The 20,511-nt window shown below is 37.3% G+C and overlaps 2 protein-coding genes across 2 annotated transcripts in view; one reads left to right on the forward strand and one right to left on the reverse strand.

Annotated features, from left to right (window-relative positions):
* Positions 1 to 4,589: 4,589 nt before the first annotated feature.
* GIMD1 (GIMAP family P-loop NTPase domain containing 1) lies at positions 4,590 to 9,564 on the forward strand. The gene is made up of 2 exons (XM_010127722.2): positions 4,590 to 5,608; positions 8,397 to 9,564. The coding sequence occupies exons 1-2, from the start codon at positions 5,216 to 5,218 to the stop codon at positions 8,658 to 8,660; spliced, it is 657 nt and encodes a 218-aa protein (XP_010126024.1). The 5' UTR covers positions 4,590 to 5,215; the 3' UTR covers positions 8,661 to 9,564.
* Positions 9,565 to 11,645: 2,081 nt separating this feature from the next.
* Positions 11,646 to 20,511, reverse strand: part of AIMP1 (aminoacyl tRNA synthetase complex interacting multifunctional protein 1) — a 35,865-nt gene continuing 26,999 nt past the window's right edge. Inside the window, exons 6-7 of the mRNA XM_086746132.1 lie at positions 18,456 to 18,624; positions 11,646 to 11,891 (exon numbers count right to left, since the gene is read on the reverse strand). Of these exons, the coding sequence (XP_086602258.1) occupies positions 11,725 to 11,891; positions 18,456 to 18,624 (336 nt within the window). The 3' untranslated portion in view covers positions 11,646 to 11,724. The remainder of the gene's footprint in view (positions 11,892 to 18,455; positions 18,625 to 20,511) is intronic.

The raw sequence follows: 20,511 nt of genomic DNA on the forward strand, positions 1-20,511 counted from the left end.
ATGTAAGCCTTGCAGCATAGTCCCTATGGCCCAACCTGCATAGTCTTGTGGCTTGTTACAGTGCCCTGAGAAGCAGAGTGCTTGGTGGATATCGTTCCTGCCAACTGAAGAGACACAATACTTCCACAGCAGAGACTTACCAGATCAGCATGTCAAAGACACTGGTTTCTAATTTGAAGTTGTCTATTACTTTCAGAGAATGAAGGAAGATGATATCTTGTGGATCTTGGTGATTCAGTGGGAGAACGGGGTGGGGAACAAAACCACAAAAAACATCCCACACAACCAAAAAAAAACCAACCCAAACCAACGGTCTGGCTGATGTTCTCACTGTGGTGATAGTTCTGTTCAGTCTCCTTTTAAATACAAGGTGGGTCCTTGAGCTACCTTTCTGCCAGCAGTGTTTGCCCTGAACCCATAATATGCTATAAGAAGTATAGGGGAAAACTGAGGAGCTGGTTCTACAACTGCACAAACAGACATCACCTAAAAGCTGTACAACCGCAGCATTAGTCTGTAGCTATACCCCACCTCCTTTCCCCTTAGTAATGCCAATGTAGCAGCAGATAACCTACAAAGGCACCTATACTGCAAAAAGAAAACACAGTCTTGTAGATCGCTGGTAATTGCTTACTTTTGTTCAAAAATACTAAGGACACTTAGGATTAGATTAAGCAAAGGAAAAAAAACCCTGTATTAAGGAAACATTGGCATTTTTACATGTGTGTTCCTTTAGGATCAGCACAGAAGTTTTTGTCGTGAATGCAGTCCAAAAGGAGTAGAACATCACTAGATCTGTCCTGTCTCTCTCTCGGCAGTGATGTGTCTGGTGTTTCTTAGAAATTACACATCTAACAGAACCGAAGCCACACTGACTACACAGACTGCATACCTTCCTGGATTTCTCATATTGTTTGGGAAGGCTATGGGCCCGCCTCCGTGTGTGGCAATCCATAAAATGGCCTGACTGGGTTTTCTCTAAGTAAGAGAAATCCATCAAAGCACATCTTAAATTAGTTATTATGGCATCATCTTGGGCTAAAATGAGAGGCCACATCAGGAAAGAAGCTGTAAGGGATGGGAAGGCATGGGAACTGAAAGATGCCACATGGTAAAAGATGTCATGTGCCAAAAGAGAAACTATGCTATTTCAGTTTACAAGATCTAGGCTGCTTGATATACACTAACAAGCATCACGTAGAGCTTGTTTAGGGTGCGTGCAAGGCAACTGGGTGATCACTGGGATTACAACAGAACAGCAGCTGACACAGTAACGTGACTAAGATGCATTGCAGCTCTAGTTAACTCTGCAGATATATACAAATCCAACAGTTACTTGCAAATTATTTTAGCCTTGGTTTTTCTGAAGAACTAAAGAAGCTGGACACCCAAATGTCACTTATTTCAATTAGATTAAGGGCCTTACTTCATTAGATTCTTGACAATTCCTCATTAGACCTCCTTGGTATTTCTATGGGAACGGTACAAGGCTTCCTTTATCAGTCACAGGAAACCTTCCTGCCTGCCAATTTGTAATAGGCTCAGTTTTTATTTTTGAAGAAGAGAAAACCAAGTTATATAAACACAAAGAAAACAACAAAAATAAATAGCTTACCCACTGGCAGTGAGCAGTGCTAAAAAGCATCCAAGGCAATTTTGTTGTACTCTGAACTTGTTCTTTACAAATTCCTAATTCTGATAGTAGATTTTAAGATGTCATATCCAAAGCCTCATAATAAATGTCACCAACTCAACTTAAAACATAGTGAAAACAAACATCTTTTTTAGAAAAAGAATCATATAAGGGACAGTAAATAACACTTCCGCTGTCTTAACTGCTACCTTTCAATCACCGCTCTTCAAATTCATTAAGGTGCTGCACTCTCTGCACTTTATATAAAAAGTAAAAAAAAATGTTTCTTGTGACAAAGGAGAAACAAATGCTTTCTACATTTCTTATTTCAGGAGATGCTTGAAGACTCCTGTAATTATTCTAATGCTTTGGCTCATTTCTGACCTGGTATTCTATTTCAGCATAGGACTCCCGAGCAAGGGGACACCAGCTGTTTTACAGTACCTGTGGAGCAGGCTGATACTGCCACCTTGGGGAGACCTCTTTCCACGTACTTTGAGCAGCCTAAGCAAGTGTCATATAAATCAGTTTGATTTTTTTCCTGTCATATCCTTCCAGGAAGACAACTTTTAAAAATCCTCTGCCCATGCTGTTGTAAGACCTTCCAGATGTGTCCCAACTCAGACTCTATTACGTTCATAATACTGGAAAGAAATGCCTTTTTTTTTTTTGTGGAGAAGTCTGGTTAGCCAAGCAGTCCCTCATTTACACTACTCCTAATTTTACAGCCATCTTGCCAGCATAAAAGCTCTGTCTGCATCCAGCTGGGCAAGTTGTATTTTGCATACAACACTCCTCTGCTTCTGGGATTCTAGCTTTCTTGGTAGTCTAAATCCTTGTCTGTGCACTGTTTAAATAATGTCCTTGGCAGGCTACCTGCTCAGCTGGATGTGACTGCTAGGACATACACGGCCTCTGATGTCAAGCATACTGTGCACAGGAACAGTCCGATGAAAAGTACAGAGCTAGTCTGTGACAGTTTAACCAAAGTCAAGGCTCCTAGGCAAATTAAAGGGAGCATCTGGATTTCATCTTCACAATGTCCACAGTCTTACGAGACTGACCTACCCTTTTTGCTTCGCAAGTGAGTCACCCTCCACCCAGTCTTCTTTGAGTTTGTAACCACTAGCAAATGAAGGAACCTTGCTATACACTTCATATACGACTATGCCTTGAGAGACAAAGGCTGTGCACAGCATTGAGCCACAAGGCTTTTCACAGTGGAAACTATCAGTAGTTGCCTTGGCTATGCATACAATACAGGAAAAGATTTAATGTCTCACCTCTCACCAGAATAGGCAGGCTCAAGAGTAGGGAGCTCTCTCAAAGCAACTAACTTGTCTATGTGCTCCTAAAAATGTACAGCAACAAAATTAATACACAGCCATCTACAGCCAAGTAACATAAACAAACGAACTCACAATGACCTGTGAATTTACACGAGGAAGCTATGAAGGCACCATTAGCTCCCACCTTCTGCCAAAGCAATGGCTGTGCTTGTGGCACCAGAGCAGGAAACAACAGGCTTCTAGGGGAACTGAAGTCTCACTCCACTGCTGTGGCAGACAGGAACAGTCCTGGTATTGTGGTAAACCATACTTAAAGGCTTCCACACAGAGCTACATTGACAGTATCTTCAGCAGGACTGGGCTCTGGAAAGCAGCTTCCTCTTTTCCTCCCGCCACAGCCTACACACCAGATTCTTGTTCTCACTGTAATGACATATTTTAATACCCTGGGAGTAAACATATGCCTCCACCCATCTGGGATTTACAGTAGAGAGGTGGCTTATCTAAACCTTTCCTTGTGAACAGACAAGCAGGGCTCACTCCACTCTTCTGTTCTATTACTAGAACCTGATCATTAAAGCACAAATTTGTATTTCTTTTCCACTAAGGGGTAGAACTTCATATCAGTTACCTTCCCACTTGTGGGAAATTGTTTAAAAAGCAAGTGATAGGTCCTTTCTGGAAAATCTTTTTATTCCTGCTTTCAATGCTACTATAGTAGAGAAAGAATGATGTTTGCCAGAGATATTTATTAAGCTATTGAGCCAATAGCCAACGCACATGACTGGCAGTGGTGCAAGCCTTCCATTTTCTTCCTGATTCATAAATCATTTCTTATTTTAATCCATTTTTAATTATTTTAATCAATTTTTGTTAGGCAAACAGCTTCACACCTGTATATGGTTTACACTGCACTTTGAAAATACTGCAATTATTAATTCTTTGCAATAATAAGAGAAAGTACATATGCTTTTCACATGTATATATGAGCACACATTTGAGAACATGCAACACAAAGTAATCCCAGTACCTCCATTATCACTCTCACATTTAACTACTGGTAGAATTCAAGTAACTTTCAAAAACGTCAACCTCATACAATCACTAAAGTGATTGCAAAAACTGTATCTGCAGGTAAGTCTGCAAAAATTCAACAGTGCCAATTACTGACCAAACATATCCAATTGAATGAGGATCTATCTGTAACAGATTAACCAGATTAATCTGTACGTAACAGTCTCAGTGCGGTACGTTGCCGCTGTTAGTTTCAAAGTTCACATATGAACTTTTTACACTGCACATATGGTTTATCAATGAAGTCTGAATTAAAGAGGGATTTAAAAGAAAATAAGGTAAGTTACATAATATGAAATGAATCTAAGTATTTAAGTATAGACTGCTTACAGGAAAAAAAAAGAACAAATCCGTGATCATGATTTAAAAAAGGAATGCACAAACGCATGTCCACCACGTTGTATTATTACACTACAGAAAAAGAATACAATGCAGATGTAGACTAATGATCAACTGATGACAATCATTTCATAAAGTGTCTTTTTAAAAAGGTATTCTTAAAATAAGGAAATTGATCATTGAAAAATCCACAGAAACCTCACTGTGAATTCAGTAAGAAAGATTGTAATGTACAGTATTCAATGTTGCCTGTAACAAAATCAGTATGTTAATAGCTCTTGTACTTTTGGCTTTGTACTTAAGTTATTTCAAAAGATTAATTTGGGCATGGATTTAATATGAGGGAGAAAGCTCAAACCTGTACATGCAAGAATCTAAATGAACTAATTGCAAGAATCCCATTCTAAAATGATCCACACTCTCTCTGTGAGTACATGAACACTTAAAAAAAAAAGAAAGAAAGAAAGAAAAGAAAAGAAAAAATTGAGTTCAGGTATCATTGATAATTTACAATCAACTACTTACTTACTAAGATGGTTTTCCATCTGAAACATCTCCAAAGTTATTTAATCATCCAGTATTCTTGTTAGATGTACACCAAAACTTCTTCAGACATTGGATTACAGAAAAGTACAAAGAGAATGAGAAGGCTTATTTATAAACAATTATAGTAATTGGAAATTGCCCATCTCCCCTCTCCGTCCACCAGCCTTTTCTTTTCCACTAACTGTGCCCCAAGTCTAAAAGTCTGTACAGTATACATTTCCAAATTCTCAGTTTCATATGCAGTTCTAATCCACAGCACTGGCTATTTCAGCTTTTCTTTTTTTCATTTTTTGTTCTTCCCTTAGTGATAGATTTGTGGCTAAAAGCATAGACAATGGTAGACAGCAACGAGATGACCATCAACCTTGTTGTCCTTGGAAGGACTCAGACTGGCAAAAGTGCTGCTGGGAACAGCCTGCTGGGCAGCTCAGACTTCAAGAGTCATCGCTCCCCGAGCTCCGTGACTACGTGCTGCAGCCTAGGACGCAGCTGCTGCATTTCAGGGATTATACGAAGAAATGGCTGTGAGCTAGCTCTCCGTGTTCGAGTACTTGACACTCCAAGCTACCCTCACACTGGTCTGAGCAAAGAGCAGGTGAGAGACACAGTGAGATCAGCGCTGGTTCACCACTTTGGGAAGGATGGCCTGCATCTAGCTCTCTTGGTCCTGAGGGCTGACTTGCCTCTGTGTCCGGATGAAAGGGATCAGACAACTCAGTTCATCCAGGTAACAAATAAATAAACAGAAGTCTCTGCCCTAACGACAACTCTATCTTCAGGTGACAATAGCTACGGAAGAGTCGACTGCAAAAGTGAACTAGAGAAGTACAGCTGAAAACAGTTCCCAGTCCAGCAGTTGAAACACATCATTCACAACTCCATCACCATACACCACAACTGCACTTACCACACTAAACCTGAGAAGAGAGGCAAGAACTGCTCTCTTTTGTACGTGGGCTCAGCACAAAGGAATTTAGGAACCAAATTTACCTATCACAGTAAGCTTCTCTCTCAGAAATTACATTTAAAGCTTTATCATGACAGATCTAGCTTTTTGAAGAGAAATGCTATTTAAATCATGCAAGTCAGGTTATCTCACTCTCCTGTGCTCTGTATAGGACCAAAGCAGAGCACAATGCGCCCAAAATCAGGCAGAAAATCTGACTGGCCTGGGACAAGGATGCTTACCTCTGTCCTGCACTGTCACTACTGCTGCATCTGTCCAAGAGAAAATAACTAGGAAGTTACCATAAATTTAGTCTGGCTAAGGAAAGTTTCTAGCATAACTAACTTGAAGCAAGTATTTCGAACCTCCTGGGGGAAATTTGTTTTTTGCTAGTAGGTAAGATATGTGGGGAGAGATACTGAAAAGGAAAGGCTTTCTTTTCAGTCAGAAATTTCTTATTACCATGCACACATATCTTTGGAAGGAAAAACAAAAACCAAAAGAAGCCAGCAAACAGATACTGTTCAATTTATCTATCTGAACAGATGAACCAGGTTTGTACGATTTATGAAGAAACAAAAGGTTTCAGTTACTGACAAAATCTGTACATTACACATTGTATCTGGCTTACACTAATGAACTTTCTAAAAATCTTTAGGACTGGAGGAGACTTCCTGGTCCAGCAACTCTTATCACCTGCTGTAACTGATATTATCTAAATATACAATACATATATAGATAAAAAATACAAATATATAAATACATAGATAGAAAAATAGCTTTCAATGTGTGTTTTATTTGCTCCCCTGTGGAGGTGGCTCCTCACTCTTCTGGTAGTTTGAGAGTTGGTGCTGATTTCAACACACTCTTCCTTACTGTCAATTTACACATATTTACATATTTGTTTTCAGTGTTACCCTTTTTCCTTATACAGCTCTCCATCTCTCTGTACTTCATAGTATTTAAGAAAAAGCAGTATTTACTCAAAATATTTTTACTCTAAGCCAGTAAAAAATTATCATGCTTCTAATCTGAGACTGTTTTGGGTCAAGTCCATGTGGGCATTAAAAGCCCAAGAGATGCCACCATGTCTTTTCCCTTTAAATGGAGCATTAAAATCCCTACTGGAAAAGAAAAAAGTACATTTAAAAATAATGAGAAAGTGACATTTACCTCTGTTTCATTATTACAACTGGCTCTCAGCTTATACAATGGTTGCTTTTTAGTTATTTTCCTCCTAAAAGGCCATTTCAGCCACAAAGAAATGGGGCAGGACAGCTGTGTAGGCGCTGGGAATATGAACAGTAATGGTTACATTTCAGTATGCCATTCCAAGAAGACATTAGCATGAAGCCTACTTTTAGCAATCAAGAGCTTTCACAATAGTCCTCTGCAAATTCAGGATGGCATATCAACAAAGATGGCATATCAGTAGAAGACTACTGGCATTCAAATATCTCTGGATTTTTTTTTTTTTTTAATTTCAGTAACATAGCCTAATGAATTAAGAGTGGCAGATATTGATTTCAGAACTAACATTAGCATTGACTCTGAGTCCTCACCAAGTCAAGGCACTATCCTGTCTCTTCAAAACTGATAACCCAACAATTCCTTAGACAGCTTATGCCAAATTTTGTACGGGTTTAATTTTTTTTTCATCCCTAGTGTCTAAACAAGAATAATCACTATCAATACATCAGGTTTTTCTAACTCTCTGCTTAAATTGGGAGTAGAAAGATATCCTTTAAAGCAGTTTTATATACCTTGGTATTTAGGTTACAGAGTTAAGATCATTGCAAAGTGGACTTTACTACCAAAGTAGGTTTCTTGTTGCACAAAGGAGTTCGCATGATTGTATTAAAGTATAATTTCATTTATATCTATAAATGAAAGCCCAGTCTCTTATTCATATTAATTTTTTCAGTACTTATTGACAAAAAAAAAAAAAAAAAAAAGCATTATTTTCTCCATTCCCCTTCATCAGATGAACCACCACAGTTAAAGGCAAACTCTCTGGCCCATTACTTACGTTGATGTATTTGATTTATGTTTTTCCTGAATTGTTGAGAATAGTTCAGTTTTATGGGATACAGCTGGAACTGCAATCAATGTTACACAGAAATTCATCATTTATTTTTTCAACACAAGGTGAATTGGTAATTTAAAAAAAAAAATTCAAAGAGCTGTAAAAAGTGTAGAAATATGGATATGTGAAAACTACTGATGTAAACTACTTGTATTTTAGGTATTTTAAAATAATGTGTGATGTAGCTAAATAACCATTTTTCCTTATTTACATAGGTATTTTTAAACTGGAGAAATTCTATTAACATCTGTAGTAAGACAACAGAACTGCTATTACTGCACAACCACATATCTCCACTGAAAGTGGATGTCAGTCTCTTGGAAGGTCAAAACCTCCAGGAATTTCAGGAACTGAAATAGCATGAACTGGATCACTGCCAGGAAAAGAAGATATAACTCGTTTGTTAATGCATAGGTATATGAAGTGGGAGTGGAGAAAAGGAACAAGGAGAGATAACTATTTAAGATTTGGTTTTCATTACAGGAACTTCTGGGTCCCACATGGAAGGATTTCACTGCGGTTCTACTTACTCATGCAGACAAGGCAGAAGAGGCTGGACTGAGTGAGGAGGCATATTTGCACAGTGCCTCAAGTACGCTGTTGTCACTTCTCAGCTCAGTACAGCATAAATACATTTTCCTGAACAATCAGAAGAGCATAATTAAAGAGGAAAGAGCTACTGTCTTAAGAAAGCTCTTGAATTTTATAAGACAAAATAATTATCAAGTGCTTCTACTTAAACACTAGCAAGGAATAAAATCAGCTTTCAGGTGTTCGTTTGTCTGTTTTCTATGGTAGGTAACAATTAATAGAAATAAAAGCTGAGAAGCCATCAACTGGAAAATTTGACATCCATACCAAATATCTTTGAACATACAGTTGGAAATACCTCTTTAGATTGCCAAATTACTTGCCTTTCATCTAGTACCTCACACCACCACATCCAGAATCCCAGCTTCAACCACAAAATCAGAATAGTACTTTAAATCATGCTCCTAATACGTATGTAGTCACAAATGAGATTTTATGCTACACCAGATTGTATATTACAGTTAATATAGAGCACAGATGTGGAAGAAAAAAAAAAAATGTAAAAACTGCAAAGGAGTTCAGACTGTAAGGGAGCCTTTTTGCTCAATTCTTCAAGCTTTCTGAAGCTCCTCTGAATTCCAAAGTTTGTAAAGAGCTTTCCAGTATTAAAAGCTAAGATTTATCTACTGTAAAAGTATTTCCCTACCTTGATGCTGGATGTTAGAATTGAAATTTTGAACTTCAAGAATTTTGTTTAAAAAGACATTATTGTATATGTAAACTACAAGGCAGATAAAATGGCTCCCATGTGCTTAACGCTATTTGGCACATTTAAAAGAAGTAATTATTATTGCCTATTCCCAGATTCATAAAAAAATAACACTGTTTATAGGCACATACAAAACTCATTCAAAAAAGAAATCTGTTCATCTCTTCTTTTGTGCTTGTTGCTTTTAATTTTATATCATTGTCATTTTGTTTTCTCTCCCAGTTTACTGGATGAAGTTCAAAGCCCATAAAATTCAGAGTGGTTACGGTTTTTTATTTCAGTGGTTAAAAAAAGCACTTACTGTTTCAGTGGCTAGACAGTAATCAGTTAATTAAATGTTATATGCCAAAACATCTGAAGTATCTCTAAATAGTTATTTAAAAGGTTTATTGCAAATTGATCTAAAATAATTACTTTTAGATTATTAAAAGACAGGAATTAAAAGTAGTAAGTGAGGCTATTACCATAGCAACTATGACTACCTGTACTACATTATTACGGAATAATTCTAATTGTAAAAACTGAAGAAACCATTTCTGTTAAAACCAAAGCATCTTTTGCATAAAACGTCATTGCACAAAAATACATTAGAACAAAGAATCAGTTCATTTTATACCTCATTGGCATTGGAAACTGCAATATTTTTGGTAGTATTTGACTAGGTCTGGCAATTTCTTTGCTATTCTTTCTTCGTACTTGTCGTGGTTTTGTTTAGTGAGGGGGGGCCTAAGGTGGTAGCTTCTGTAGGAAACTGCTAGAAGTCGCTCCCCTTTGTTCAGGGGACTTGGCCAGGCCTAGGGCGGACCTGCTGCTGGCCAAGGCCGAGCCGATTGGTAGCAGAATGTCTCGTGATAACGCCTCTGCGATAACGTATTTAAGAATGGGAAAACAGAAAAAAAGAGAGAAGAGAAGATGTGAAGAAGCTGAGCAGGGGCAGAGGCGCAGAGGGGGAGGCGCAGGCCTCATGGGCCTTGCAGGCCTCACCCTCTGGCCTCTCGCCAGGCAGCCGACTGGGCCCGACTCGGTCCAGCCCGGCTGCAAGAAGTGGAAAGGAGATGAGAAGTGAATAAGATGTAAAAAAGATCCTGAGAGACATCTACCAGCCTGTTGTGAGGAACGGCTGCAGACGCCAGGGTCAGTTCAGAAGGAGGGGGAGGAGTAATGCGGCTCCTGGCCAAGATTCCCCTGCAGCCTGTGGTGACGACCATGGTGGAGCAGGTTGTCCCCCTGCAGCCCACGGAGGTCCACGGAGGGGCAGAGATCCACTTGGAGCCCATGAAGGACCCCGTACCGGGGGAGGTGGATGCCTGAAGGCAGCTGTGGCCCGTGGAGGGCCCGCTGGGACAGCTGTTCTGGAGAGACTGCACCCGTGGAAGAGATGACCCACGCCGGAGCAGTTCCACGAAGGACTGTGGCCCGTGGGAGGGACCCCACGATGGAGCAGGGAGGAATGTGAGGAGTTCTTCCCCCGACCATGAAGCAGCGGTGTAGAACAACATATGATGAACTGACTGCAACCCCCATTCCCTCTTCCCCCCTGTGCCGCTCGGGGAGGAGGGTGAAGGTAGTAGAGATAATGTTAAGCTTGGGAAGAGGGAGGGGTGGGGGGAGGTTATCTTGTTCTCTGTCTCATTATCCTGCTGTTTGTAGTAATAAATGAATAGTTTTCCCCAAGTCGAGTCTGTTTTGCCCATGACGGTAACTTTAAGGATTTCTCCCTGTCCTTATCTCAAACCTCGAGCCGTTTTTCCTTATATTTTCTCTCCCTGTTCTCTCAGAAGGTGGGGGGAGTGAGAGAGAGACTGCGTAGTCTGGTCCAATCGGGGCTGAACTACGACAGTACTGTATGTCATTTGGCAGGAAATATCTAGGTGGACTAAAGAACTATTTTAGCAAAGTGACACCTTTGGTCTTACTGACAATATAACAGCTTCACTGTGGGACATGAAAGTATGTCCATTTGTCTATCTTAGGGCATAAAGGGCCATAGTTTAATCTTCCCATTACAAATGTCTGTAGGCCACTTAGGCAACACAGCCAAGAATAAAAGTTGCAGAGGTTTACCATATATCTGAAAACTGCTTGGAAGTGGAGAAAAACTATTAAAAGGTGACTAGAAGAATGAAGAAGATTATGGTCTTCACTAACTAACTGCTAGTCCTGCACCTCTTGAAGAGCAGTTAGCACACATGGAACATGGCAGAAATTTTTGCTCCATAGATCCTCTAAACTGAAAATACACTTGGCCTGCCTGTAGTTCTACCATGAACAAACCTCGGCAATTAAGTCTTGAGCACTGAGTGGTTAATGACTGTTGACAATACTTAACCTCAAGGACAGTAAGCATTGTGAATGAGTGGATTATGAAAGCGTTGGAGGCACATTCTGTACCTCTGGAAGAGGCGTCAAACAGAAAAAGTATTAGCCATGCATTTCAGAGGTGTAATATATTCATGTTTTTTATTGTACTTTCCATTTCAATATCTGAAAAAGCTTCTAATAGCCATTTATTTATTTAATTCCGCTGTTTGTCATGGTCTCTGCCCTGCAGACTCCTTTCCCTTTCACTTCAAATGGAACTCCTTTGTACGTAGCAACACACTGGTCATTGGTATGAAGATTAGGTTGGATTTGCTCCCAAATCTTCTTCTTGGGATTAAGTTCCTTCTCAGGATCTCCTGTTTCAAGACAAAGAATAACCTAATAGCACACAACACAGAAGGCAGAGCAAGAGCTCTATATATGAACACATCTGTTACAGCCCACATAGCACCACTGCACACACTTTTAAGGGAAAAAAACACCATTACCTGCGATTCTCAAAATGAAAACTTTCATTAAAATTAGGAATTGTCTAGGAAATGTCTCCAGAGCCTCTCTCAAAATGCTGATCTTTCATGGGAAAAAAAGGTTGTAAGTAACATATCACAAATACTGTCAAAAGGAAGAAATCAAACCATTGCTAGTTGCTAGTTCACAAAATTTACTAGAGACCAAAAGGATTCCTAAAAATGTAGGTGATGAACCACAGAAATACACTACTCACCAAGACACAGGTTTATAGCATCTTAGGTTTAGGAATTAATTATTTTTATAAGCAATTAATATTAAGTTAATTTGGCAGGTACCCTTACAGTTGAGAATTATTGAACTTAGACAAGAATAGTCCAAAATTAGGCTACTGACATTTAATTTTAGTCCCAAGTCTCCACACTGTTCTGATACCATTTGTCCTATTTGATGATTAGCTCTGGTGCCTAAAGTAAGAGAAGCATTAGAGGTTAGCTTGTATTTCAGCAGTTACGGCCTCAGTCTCTGTAAGTCTCAGTTCCCTCTTTCTATAAGTACACGACAATAAGCTATCTACCCCAGAGGTATTGACACTCTAACTACATTAGCAAATCTGACTAATTTAAGGATCTCTAATGATCACAAAATGCAGGTTTCTCCTACTAATGTTCTGAAGTACTGCTAAGGAATTACAAAGAATAGTGTAGTATTTCAGTCATATTTTTCCTATTTTAAAAACAGGAATGAAATGCAAAGTACACGAAAAAAACAACTAAGTAAATCAGCTCTCTTGCTGTAAAGACTTATACCAAATAAACTGCTGCCTGCTGACATAATTTATATAAAGCAAGGCAACCAACTCACTGTACAATTACTTTCTGATCAAAGATCAAGTAAACAATCTCTTAATTCTAATACAATGCAGATTCTCTTAAAAAAAAAAAGATAGTTAAAAGTTACTTAATTATAATACTGTCGGGTGCTTTTAACCTCGTCTGTAACACAGGCAGGACAAATAAAAAAATGACAAGACTTGTTTCAAACATAATTAGAGTATATTTAAATGCTGAAAGGGATTCCACACTATTTCATTGTTGACGTTTTCTATATATGTTTTTACTTGCTTGGAGTGCCATATTGGCATCATTCTCCCCAAACTATAAAAATCTTAAAGTTCCAGAACAAGCAAGAATCAGAAAACATCCTAGTAAACAGATCCTCCCTGAGATCCTCTCAGAGGAGCCAAGAGTTCCTAAAAGAAAATGAGGAGCTCTCCAAGAGAGCATCATGTCTAGCACTATCATCTTCCACTAAACATTGTCCTCAAAAGTTCAGGAAGAAAAACTATTAAGGCTACAGGGATTTTAACATACGTGTTTCTAGTAGCTGGGTGCAATTAATTACTGCTTGGTGTATTCCTGACTGGCTGATCAACAGTTAAACAAACTACTCTCATTCCAGTCTACCTTACTGTTTTCCTCCTTTAAATTTTTTCAATAGTTCAATCTACTCACGTTCTCAGTGCCTGTGAAAGTAAGTTACTTCTGCCTGTAGATGGCTCTAACTTCTGTAGTTTCTATATAAGTAACTGTGAAAGAGAAGCAGACCAGGCCAGATTTCTCTGTTAAGCAGGCTAGCCCTGCCAGAGCAAGATTCAGTAATGTGGTCGAGTTATTTCATAACTACAGTGCACTTAATATTTAAAAGAAAAATCAGTAATACCATTAATAAATTAAACATTTAGAGGTAATTGTGTATTTAAAAATAATAATAATAATAATAATAATCCTGCTCAATGCTCAAGTTCATGAACAAAGCCAGACTTGGATTTAGACCAAAGCGAATGCATACAAACTAATAAAATCATTAAACAGAATGTTAAACAATCCATTGTGCATTTCTTTCCCCCTACTCAAATATAAAAAGCATTGAACTTTTTCAGTAAGGAAAAAAATCTGACTTTCATTATAAAAAACACGCTTTGGATGTTAATAAGTTTCTTTGGAATCCTGCATCAAGCTCCCTTGGGATCTGTGGTGAGCTCATATTAGATTAGCATAGGCACCAATTTTAAATACTACCAGAACTTTAGGCTGTGCATTTTCCTATGACTTCTCAATGCATTCCTTCTTCCCAGAAAATACTCTTTAGAAGGGATTCTATAAATAAAACAAATTTAAATTTGTAACGGTTTAATGAGCTTCCCACTCTTTTTACACAAGAAGAAGCAAATAAGAGGTCCCAAATTTTGTTAAACATATCATTTGGTCTAGCAGTTTAAACATTACAAAATAAATTCTCATGAGCGAGAAACCTCTTCACTTTGTAACAGCTCAGTAACTACTGAAAGAATGTATCTCAGTGCAAGAAGGGCCAAAAGAACGTGGTGATGTTAACACCACATAGCCCACTGTGGGTTATAACTATGCAAATGAAGCAATGCATCCATACACCAAAGCTTTGCTTGAAGAAACCTGTTAAATACAGACCAACCACTGCACTCCAGTTTTAGCACTTGTTTTTTTTTTTTTTAAGATACACTTATTAACTAAATTGCCAAGGATTCTTGGACTAGTATGATTATCTAATTATGTAACTTAAATAACAGATGGTTCCTGTGGCATTTTTGCATTGAAGAATTTTGTCAAAGCGTCAATTACACTACTATTAGAAAGAAGATTTCACAGTTATGTGCGAAAACTCCAAGAATTATTGCTGTCTTATGGCAATTAGTGTAGGAGGATATAGTATTTACAGACATGCGATGTAATAACTTTTGTATGGCTTATGAATCAGACCTTTTCCACTGAAGGTAAATAAAAATTTGATAAAGTTCTTAACACAAAAAAAAGCGCAACAGATCTTAAAGATGCATGGATTGGAGTATAAAACAGTGTTAAAGTTCCCCCAAAAGCAATAAAATAAAGCAAACAAACAAAAAAGAACATTCCTCCAGACAACAGCATTCCTTATCAAATTACTCCTCTACTACTCTCAAGCTGGTTCTAGGAAAACTCTCAAGTTCCTACAGAAAAAAGTTCAATTGGCTTGAATCGAGATACAATTTGTTTACTTTTACTAAAATGACCAAAGAAAGTTAGCCTGTATCTCATTAATATTTTATATGGTGGAGAGAGAAGGCTTAAAAGTAATTTGATTTCAAGCTGCTTGACAGAGAGCTGTGTACATTTTTGAGTTGCTTTATTGTTGCTGCTGCTTTTGCTGCTGCTTCATAGGCTTTCATACTTCAAACCACAATAAGACCCAGCTATCCTTTCTATTTTAATTTCAAGGACGCAAACTGAGTCTTTAGGCTTTAAAATTACTCCTTTTAAAAAAAAAAAAATTGATCAGAATATAAATGGTTACAATTAAGCACTGAAATTAAGTGACATATGACATAGCAAGGATTCTACTCTCCTCGTAACAGTATCGGTGAGGTTCCAGACTGCCTTTGCGGAGACAGCAGCTAAGAAGCACATGATATTTTAACATCAAAAAGGTGAATTGAAGATATAGACATACAAATTCATTAAAAATTGAAAAACAGCTTTCCAGTCTCCCAGTAAGTTTCTGCTGCCCAGGAATAAACAAAAAAACAAAAAAAAAACCACACCAACAAAAAAAAAACCCAACCAAACAAAAAACCACTGACCTGTTTAAAAAGGAGAAAAACCAAAACTTCCAAACCAGAAAAAGGAATCAGGTAGAGAGGGGGGGGTACAGGGACAACACACCAAACCCACCATAAGTTGTTAATCACTCAGAAAAGAAGGTAAGTGGCAATCTGAGTCTCTAGCTAAAAGAAACTTAAAAAAAAACAAACAACCCTAAAGCAAACCAAAACCTACCAATGAACAGTATTAATATCTCAGTTGACAAAGGCAATATGCAAAAGACAATTATGCAACAAGTTAAGTTACAGAAGCAGATGATTTTGTGAGTCTCCATCCATCAATACTTTTTTTCTTGCTGTCTCCTACTCACTTCAAGATAATAAAATCACAAGTCTTAAAATTCTTCAAAATAAGTTTTATGTAACTAGGAGATACTTTTTTTTTTGCAACTATGGAGTCAAATAGTTTAATTATTTTGATAAAACTTAAATAGTCATGTGCAAGAAAAGTCATGGCTTATAGAAAACAGCACTACTACCAGCTCTCATATTATTTTCAAAGGTGACATATATGAAGTTACTTGAGATACAAGTTCACAGTAAGGACACGTCTTAGATACTAACAAACAAAAAAGACTCACCACCGCTGAAAAAAAGCCACATGCCCAGATTGACTTGTACATAATTTTTCAAGGCTTGTGCACTATAAGGATTTACTCTACAGCTTGATTCTCTCTTGCATATCCATTTCCACAGCAACAGAAAGCGAAATGAGTGTATCCGTGACAACATTTCATCCATCTTTACTCACAGATATGTGATAACTACTAGAAGTTAAGAGTGAATATTCCTACAATTCAGTCAACGCAATTGCTGAAGCCTTTCAGATTTCAGTACAGCTTACTACTTCTGCATCTTAACTAGCAAGCCTGGAATATTTTTAATATTGAAATCTAAAAATGAAAAAAAATCCTGCAAGACCAACTTCCATCTTAAACATGGTACTATTCTAAAATATTTTCAATCAGAGGATTAAATCACAGCAAGCTGAGCTTTCCTCCTGTTTCAAAACCACCTCAAGAGACCACTACTTCCTTTATCATATGCCAAACAAAATACTTATTTTTTTTAGATCATCACAGTTTCAACCATGAAAAGTATAAAAATTTCTATGTATGTACATATATGCATATATTTATGAAAGTTATTTCATGCAAATATGTTTAAGCATAGAGCTCGTCAAGAGGTTCATAAATAAAAACACTGCTATATAGCTAGAAATTGTCAGAGGTGCTTAAAAAGATTTATATGTTTCAATGTAGAAAACAAAGCCACATCATTTTTTCAGGCATGAAAGTCTACTTTTGAGCAAAAAATTCTTCCTGAAGATGAATACTTTGTTGATAAATGCACATGAATACAACTCCATCCAATACTGGAAACACTGGGAGTTAGGATAAAGCGATGTAGTGATCCTGAGTGTAGTGATCACTGTTCATCAGGAACTCAGAGATCCACTAACAGTTGACCTGAGGAGGTCTGGGCTTGCGCTGTGCTACAAAAATCCCTGGAGTGCACGATAAATGTAGCCAGTCTTTCTGTTTGACAGTTAAAATGAAGAAAAAAATACAACAGCTCAAATGACAAGTGGGGAATCTCTTCTATGGACAGGGAGTGCACAGCATGCTGCACACGGATCAGAAGCCTGTCTGATGCTGCACTAACTTGGGGTTCATATCATCTGTGTGATGTGAGGTTATTTATACCATTCTCTCTTTTCAGTGTCAGCTCTAATAAATAGCATTTCAAATGATACTTTGCAGAGTTTGAGCGCCTTTCTTGCTGGGATCATAATGGACCAGCACCTCCTGATGAAAAACACTGAAAACCATGACAGACATAACAAAGCAGCAGCGCTAATAAAGACAGCAACAGGAGAAGCAAAATCTCACTGTGTCCCTTTCAGCCTGTGAGAATAACAAACTGGTATTTGGGTAGAAGGGAAGCATTCTCCAACATGCTATATCTGTGAAGCTTTGTTCAGTTACCAATACGCAGGGTTAGAAACTAACAATTGTCATAGATGAGTGGGAGTTGAAGAAAGTGGGAAAACAGATGAAAATAATCTTTTGAAAAAGTTTAAATGTTATTATTTTCTTTTTTTTTTTTATTCTGAAAAAAAAAAAAAAACCACCAGATTTACTGATTTAATTAAGTGGGAAGAAGTCCAATGTCTGCCTTCGGAGACTCCAAAAGTAATTTCATCCCAGACAAAAAAAAAAACCCAAAAAAAATCCTAATATTTTGAATATTATAGGTCCCTCGCATAAATAGGAGATTCCCATCCCCTCCAATCCTCTCCATTTCTTCTTCCTCCTCCTTCAAAAAACCCCTCTACCTCAAGTTTTGCCACTTTCATTAGGGTGAGGAGCTGGTATCAGGAACTTACCACTTGCTCACTTACACTGAGACACTGAGAAAGATCCTTTACATTTGCTTACTGTAACTTGCAAAGTGCAAATACATTTGTCCATACATTTCAAAAGTAGAAATACTTATTGAGGCTTAAAGAAAGTGGGTAGTTTTATATTAAAGTACTATACAACTTTTTCAAGTTACAGTTTTTTTCCAGTATTTTCCAATTTTTGGCAAGTGGTTCAGTACTTTCAACCCTTTATTCACACAATTTTAGGATGTCAATAATAAAAAAGTTTGACTGTCACTACTTCTGAAAATTTCAACAAAAAGTGCAATCAACTTTAAAACTTCCTTCTGCTTCAACACTGAGGTCACCTTGGCACACTTATTTCCTCCAATTTCCCAAATACTTGCTTACCAGGAAAACCTGCAAAAGTTATTCTGTCCCCAGGTACTGCCCCCGGTGGGGGAGCCAGAATTTCCACTTTTTCTGGGGAGCTGGCACACATCACCATTGCTTGAGATACTACTCCTCTCATCTTTGCAGGCTTCAAGTTGCAGAGTAGTATTGCCATCCGATTCTGCATCTTGGGGGAGGAAAACAGAAGGATGTGAGTACCTAAATGCCATATGCTTTTGAGGACTCTAATTATTTCATTATAACAAAAGAATTACAATGAAGAGACCTTAACATGGACAAGAGAAACATACAACAACAGATGCGCAATTTTAATGCCAGCACACCAGCAACAAATAATTTGTAAACCACTTAAGAGCTGGCCAGTAAACAGTGAAGTAAATGGTGAATTGTAATACACTTACTATGGAAATACAAAATGTGCAATTCAGAAATCCAAAAACCAGGCAATGCACTTCACCCACATTCTATCTTTATTTGTTCCAGATCACCACTTCAGTCCACTTTCAGTACAGCACTATTAACCAAGCAATTTCCATTTAATCATAATAACTATAATTGAAAAAACCAAACCCATAAAGCCATTCTGAAAATTTTATCTCTGACCTAGTCAAATTTGTAATCTGTTCACCGAAAGCATATAGTTGTTTTACATAATTAGCTCACCTGAATCTTAAATTTTAACTTATTTAACCCAACTACTTTGAACACGTTAACCATTGAAAATGCCTGTATATACTGTGCACTGCAATTTGTTAGAGCAAAACTGTAAACTCAGTTCCTTCATTGTTTTATTTTAATTAAAAATACAATAGTAAACTAGAGAAAGCATACTTTGTTACAGGAAACTGTCACACTTCAGCCTAGAAAACAAAATCATACTTTCAAACTGAATAAAGATTAAACCCGGAAAGCTCTTAACAGACAAACAAAAAGTAAGGAAGCCTTAATTCCCTTACTCCTAATGCACATGTATGTCTCTGTGTTTCTAGCTTTCAGTCTTTGTGCGTTACAACACAAACTTTAAACAAAACTGCAAAATTAATACTTAATAAAACTCACATGATCAGGTATTCTGAAGACTGCATATTTACCAAGTAAAACATTTTTAAAAGCAAAGATAAAAATCTCCAAAATGAAGCAGTTATAATGAAAAGCTGATCTTGCATAAGTTTCAAGGCAGCCCATTGACTGAAAGTTTAAGTTATTACTTAAGTTATTACTATGGACATAAATAGCCCAAAACACAGTAAATTGCTGTAAGACATCAGCAACTAAAACGCAAGTGGTAGACATTATCTAGCACTGAATAACAATTAGCAAATGGATATACAGAATAAAAGAAACAAGATTTCTGTATTTGGTACTCAATTTTAGTTTTTACTAACTGGAAAAAATGCTAGACCATTGCTTTTTTTATTAGATATTATACTATTGACAAAACCAGACTGCACTAATACAGAAATAGAAATCATAGTCTTCATCAAATTAACAGGAAAGAAAACCAAACCAGCATCTCTCCAATCACAGTGGCCAACATGTTTATATGTATTGCATGAGATTTGTGTGTGAGAAGTTGATTACTATTACAAAATTAAGAAGTATTTATCAACATTTCAAAAATACACATCATCTCATCAGTTTTACTAGGAAATACCTTCAAATGCTTTTGAAAAACTGCTCTAATATTAAGATATGTGCACTGATTTAACAAATAAATGGTAAAAAAAACCCACAAGGTTAAATAAATACTTTTATAAAACAAAAAGAAAAACCCACGCTAGGATGGTCAGCCAAAAGCAGAACACCGTTATTTCAAGGTTGTTTTTTTCCTTTTTATTATAAATGGCTCAATATTTAAACGGTCTTCAGATAAATTACAATTCCGTAATTACAGAGAAAAAAGAAACTAGACCTAAGCCTTCTAACAATGAAAAAGTTTTTAGTAGTTCTTTTTTTTAAAACTGGTTGTGCAAATTTTATAGAAGAGACTTACTGTAATGTTTCCAGAAAACAGGGCTTCAATTACAATTGTAAAATCTGTATTCACAGATAA

Source organism: Chlamydotis macqueenii, chromosome 4 (assembly GCF_036417535.1).
Source record: "Chlamydotis macqueenii isolate bChlMac1 chromosome 4, bChlMac1.mat, whole genome shotgun sequence".
Taxonomy (NCBI): domain Eukaryota; kingdom Metazoa; phylum Chordata; class Aves; order Otidiformes; family Otididae; genus Chlamydotis; species Chlamydotis macqueenii.

Coding starts and splice junctions, on each gene's coding strand:
- GIMD1 (XM_010127722.2), top strand. CDS start 5,216: ATGGTAGACAGCAACGAGATGACCATCAACCTTGTTGTCCTTGGAAGG. Junction 5,609..8,396: donor AGACAACTCAGTTCATCCAG/GTAACAAATAAA, acceptor TTTTCATTACAG/GAACTTCTGGGTCCCACATG.